The following is a 5,000-nucleotide window of genomic DNA, read 5'->3' as shown; positions in this document are numbered from 1 at the left end:
CTGATTGAAAGTCCAACGCTTTAACCACTCGGCTGTTGCGCTCGTCGAGTCCAGTTTAGATATACCTACTTCTTAAGGAGGCGTTACAACGTTCGGACAAACTAATATACGTTACACAACATCTGCTGGACAGATGCCTGACCAGCAGCGTGACCCAACACGCTGAGACAGACCTTGAGGGATAAAAGAAAAATAAGTCAAATTAATGATTTTTGAATTAATGAAATAAATAACTAAAAATGCAAATAAGATAAAAAGAAGTGAGCAAATAGATGAAGAAATAAACCGAAATACATGGGGGAAAAATATGAAAAACAATGACAAATAAATAATGAACAGGTAAACTAATAAGTAAATGAATTTGAATAAAACACAGACACACACGCATACACTCACATTCACACACACACACACACACACACACACACACACACACACACACACACACACACACACACACACACACACACACACACACACACACACACACACACACACACACACACACACACACACACACACATGATCACACACACACACACACACACACACACACACACACACACACACACTCACACACACACACACACACACACACATGATCACACACACACACACACACACACACACACACACACACACACACACTCAATCACTCTCACACACACACACACACACACACACAGGTCACACACACACACACACACACACACACACACACACACACTCACACACACACACACACACACACTCAATCACTCTCACACACACACACACACACACACACACACACACACACACACACACACACACACATATGATGATCACAGGCATCTGTTCACTTTGCGGTTTTCAGCATTCGAAATGATTTCACCCAGAGAGTTTGAAAGTGCGCACCACCCACCATTGAAAGCGACCACGTCCCCGGTCGACAAAGACTTCTCAAACAACCCAACGACCCCCAGTGACGTCACGTCAGGCGGTGATGACGTCACGTAGTTTCCGGCGCTGAGGCTCGGTGACGTCATCGCGTCGTTGAATGACGTAGCGTTGTCGTTCTCTGACGTCACCCCGTCCCCGGTGGCGTTGCCGGAGCTGCTGCCGGAGTGGGCGAAGGTGCGGCAGTTGGGGGTGTTCCACCACTGGTCACAGCGGGTCCAAGGCAGGGTGGACTGGAAGGACGACACCAGGTAGTACAGGGACCAGGCCAGGATGATGTTGAAGTACCAGAAGCCGATGACCGCCAGAGCCAGGGTGCTCAGACCTATCCCTGCACGGTAGGTATGGGTATGCAAGGCTCAAAGTCACCTTTTTTTTTCTCTTTTTTTTTCTTTTTTTTTTTTTTGCCTTCATGGCAGAGGAAATAAAAACACCTTTCCCTGCACAGTACAAAGCTAAAAAGTCACTATCATTTTTCCCCCTCATGGCAGGGATAATGAATAAAGAAACAAGAAAAAAAATTACAACAACTCTAATGTACAGTAAAAGGTTACGCGCGCGCGTGAGTGTGTGTGTGTGTGTGTGCGTGTGCGTGTGCGTGTGTGTGTGTGTGTGCGCGAGTGTGTGTGTGTGTGTGTGTGTGCGTGCGTATGTTTGTGTGTGTGTGTGTTCGCGTGCGTGTGCGAGTGTGTGTGTGTGCGCGCACGCGTGTGTGTGTGTGTGTGCGTGCGTGCGTGTGTGTGTGCGTGCGCGCGCGCGTGTGTATGTGTGTATGTGTGATCGGAACATGTTAGACTGACGCAAGAAACGAATGAATGATGAGCGCCCAATGGCAGCAGTCAATCGGCTCTACCCAGGTAGGCAGCCTGTTGTGCAAATAACTCCCGTGTTTGCAAAGAGCTTAGAGCTTGGTCTTTGACCAAGGAGAGGCGCTATATAGGTATCCATATCATCATCATCATCATCATCATCATCAACATCATCATCACCCATCACTATACCTCCCTTGTCCCCATAATAACTGATTATAAGGCTTGCGCAATACACAGGTCGCAGATCATGTTAAATTGTTAAATACCACATCGTAAATAATTACCCAAAATAATTTGAAAATATATAAAGATGGTTCGTTATTCAAAATTAAAGCAGGCTTGGCCTATATAATAACCAGATTTAAGAATAGAGAAAACCATTCAACAGTGGCTCAAACAAAAGAAATTTTACTGCTCAACTTTTTTTTTTTTTCAGTCCTGATGCCTTTAAATGACCTGGTAAGCTTTCCCCGGATAATAGGCCAACTGCAGATTCTGTTTAGCGTTGATTCAAACACAGTGCTTCAAGCTCTTGGTTTTTAAAATTGCAAACACGATCAGAAATTCTCAAGAAACAGGCCATTAATTTTTATTTCACCTTTTTTTTTCTTTTTTTTTTTTTTTTTTTAAGCACAAAGATAATTTTCTTCTGGATGCTATCTCTTTGTTCTATTCATTACAATGATAAGGTTGACATTGCTGCCAATATGGAAGCAAGGAACACATCAGATCTAAATAACGTACAACTTCCTCTGTCTCTAAAAGAATATGTTACTTTTCTTGACAATTTTGCTTGGGATGTATTCAAACAAAACCTTTAAAAATAATAATAATAAAAATAACCACACAAAATTTGACATTAACATAGTCAACATTCAGTTTAGTTCAGTAAGGTGTACAGATGGAAAACTGATGCCTTCAAAACAAAATATAACCAATCAGGAATATTGTATGCATAAATGTAGATAAAAATAACAAATTCGCACATTCTCTTTCGCGTTAAGTTAAAAGAGTTCATTCGTATACTTTCCAACAACTCAGTTACAAATATATCATACTCTTTATCATTAACTTACGAAGTTTTTTGGTCAGTTTATCTAATTGTCCAACAGCTAATTACATGTAAGCATTCTGACATTTGACTCTTAACTGTCTTAACTAGTATGTTGGTTTTAATGTTAATTTATTAGATTCCTTGGTTTGTTTCCACCCCAACCCCCAAATTTTCTTCTCTTGTCTAAATTTCTATTTCTTGTCACATTTGTAACTGTACACAGAGCGAACATGTTCCTATACACATAGGCACAAGCACTGCACACATACTTTTTTCGTCTATAACTACCTTAGTGAAGAGACGTTCAATTAATGACCAACCAACCAACACACACACACACACACACACACACACACACACACACACACACACACACACACACACACACACACACACACACACACACACGAACATGGTTTACCTTTAAAAAGGGGACATATACTCCAGACGTGTTGAGGACTTTTTCCCCTGAACTGTCCCAGAGCCGTCTCCAGAAAAAACATGGGCGTTCCGATCATCAACAGGCACACGATGAAGGGCAGAAGAAAGGCCCCTGGACCAGAGGAAATCACCATACATGCAGAGGGAAGGACGGGTGCAACAGCCAAGTGGTTAAAGCATTAGACTTTCAATCCGAGGGTCCCAGGTTCGAATCCTGGTAATGTCGCCTGGTGGAGGTTTTCCCGATCTCCGGGATCAACATATGCGCAGACCTGCTAGTGCCTGAACCCCCTTCATGTGTATATGCATGCAGGAAATCAAATATGCGCGTTAACGATTCTGCAGTCCACTTCAGCGTTCAGTGGGTTGTGGAAACAAGACGATACCCTGGAAAACACCCCCACACTCACTGAAAATGGAGTATGGCTACCTACATGGCGGGGGTAAATACGTTCAAGCACGTAAAAGTCAACTCATTTATACAAGTGACCGTACGAGTCGTATCCCATGAGTGAAGAAGGAGAAGAAGATACTGAAAGAAAGAAAGAAAGAAAGAATAGAAGAAAGAAAGAAAGGAAGGAAGAAATGAGAAGAAAAAGAATGAAAGGGTGAAAGAAAGAAAGAAAGGAATAAAAAAAGAAAGGAAGAAGGAAAGAAAGGAAGAAAGAAAGAAAGAACGAACGAACGAACAAAGATTTAATGGAAGAGGCTAAAGGAATAAACATTGTATGCTTGTTTACACAAGGCCTTCTAGGGAAAACATCAAGATGAAGAAGAAAGAGAGAAAACAATGCAAAGTAAGGGCCAATTTGGAGAGAGAGAGAGAGACAGAGAGACAGACAGACAGACAGAGACAGACAGACAGACAGACAGAAAGAGAGAGACAGAGACAGAAAGAGAGAGAAAGAGAGAAACAGACAGAAAGAGAGAGAGAGACAGAAAGAGAGAGATAGAGAGACACAGAGAGAGACAGAGAGGGAAAGAGAGAGGCAGAGAGAGAGGGGGAAGAGAGAGAGAGAGAGAGAGAGAGGAGAGACAGACAGACAGAGACACAGAGAGACACAGAGAGAGACAGAGACTTACCCCCGCCATTCCGGTTACAGACGTACGGAAAGCGGAACACGTTGCCAATGCCTACACAGTAGCCCACGATGGACAACAAGTATTCCCGCTGACTGGCCCACTTCTCTCGCTCCTCCTCCTTCTTCTTCTTACCCACCACCTCCTCCTTCTCCTCCTCCACCTCCTTCTTCTTCTTCTCCGGCCACAGACTCGGACTTATGGCATCGTCGCCAGCACCGATCGCGTCCGAGCTGACGTCCGGTTTGTCCAGCAGCACGTGGACAGCGTCCGAGTCCGGCTTGTAGGCAGCTGCCATGCTGAGAACCAACAACACTGTCAACAACAACTACACCACTGGCAACGAGAACTATACCACTGTCAAGGAGAACTGCACCACTGCCAAGAAGAACTATACCGCTGCCAACAAGAACTATACCACTGTCAAGGAGAACTATACCACTGCCAACTGCCAACAAGAACTATACCGCTGTCAACAAGAACTATACCACTGTCAACAAGAACTGTACCGCTGCCAACAAGAACTACACCACAGTCAACAAGAGCTGTACCGCTGTCAACAAGAACAATACCACTGTCAACAAGAGCTGTACCGCTGTCAACAAGAACTATACCACTGCCAACAAGAACTGTACCGCTGTCAACAAGAACTATACTACTGTCAACAAGAACTA

The 5,000-nt window shown here is 43.8% G+C and overlaps 1 protein-coding gene across 1 annotated transcript in view; it reads right to left on the bottom strand.

Moving 5' to 3' along the window:
• The window catches only part of LOC143286933 (sodium-dependent dopamine transporter-like), a 27,774-nt gene extending 23,015 nt beyond the window's left edge, over positions 1 to 4,759 (bottom strand). Inside the window, exons 1-3 of the mRNA XM_076594899.1 lie at positions 4,330 to 4,759; positions 3,227 to 3,358; positions 905 to 1,270 (exon numbers count right to left, since the gene is read on the bottom strand). Of these exons, the coding sequence (XP_076451014.1) occupies positions 905 to 1,270; positions 3,227 to 3,358; positions 4,330 to 4,624 (793 nt within the window). The 5' untranslated portion in view covers positions 4,625 to 4,759. The remainder of the gene's footprint in view (positions 1 to 904; positions 1,271 to 3,226; positions 3,359 to 4,329) is intronic.
• Positions 4,760 to 5,000: the final 241 nt, after the last annotated feature.

The sequence above is a fragment of the Babylonia areolata genome, chromosome 10, assembly GCF_041734735.1.
Source record: "Babylonia areolata isolate BAREFJ2019XMU chromosome 10, ASM4173473v1, whole genome shotgun sequence".
NCBI classification, from domain to species: Eukaryota; Metazoa; Mollusca; class Gastropoda; order Neogastropoda; family Buccinidae; genus Babylonia; species Babylonia areolata.
The sequence above is the reverse complement of the archived record's forward strand: the minus strand, read 5'-3'. Positions and strand labels throughout refer to the sequence as shown.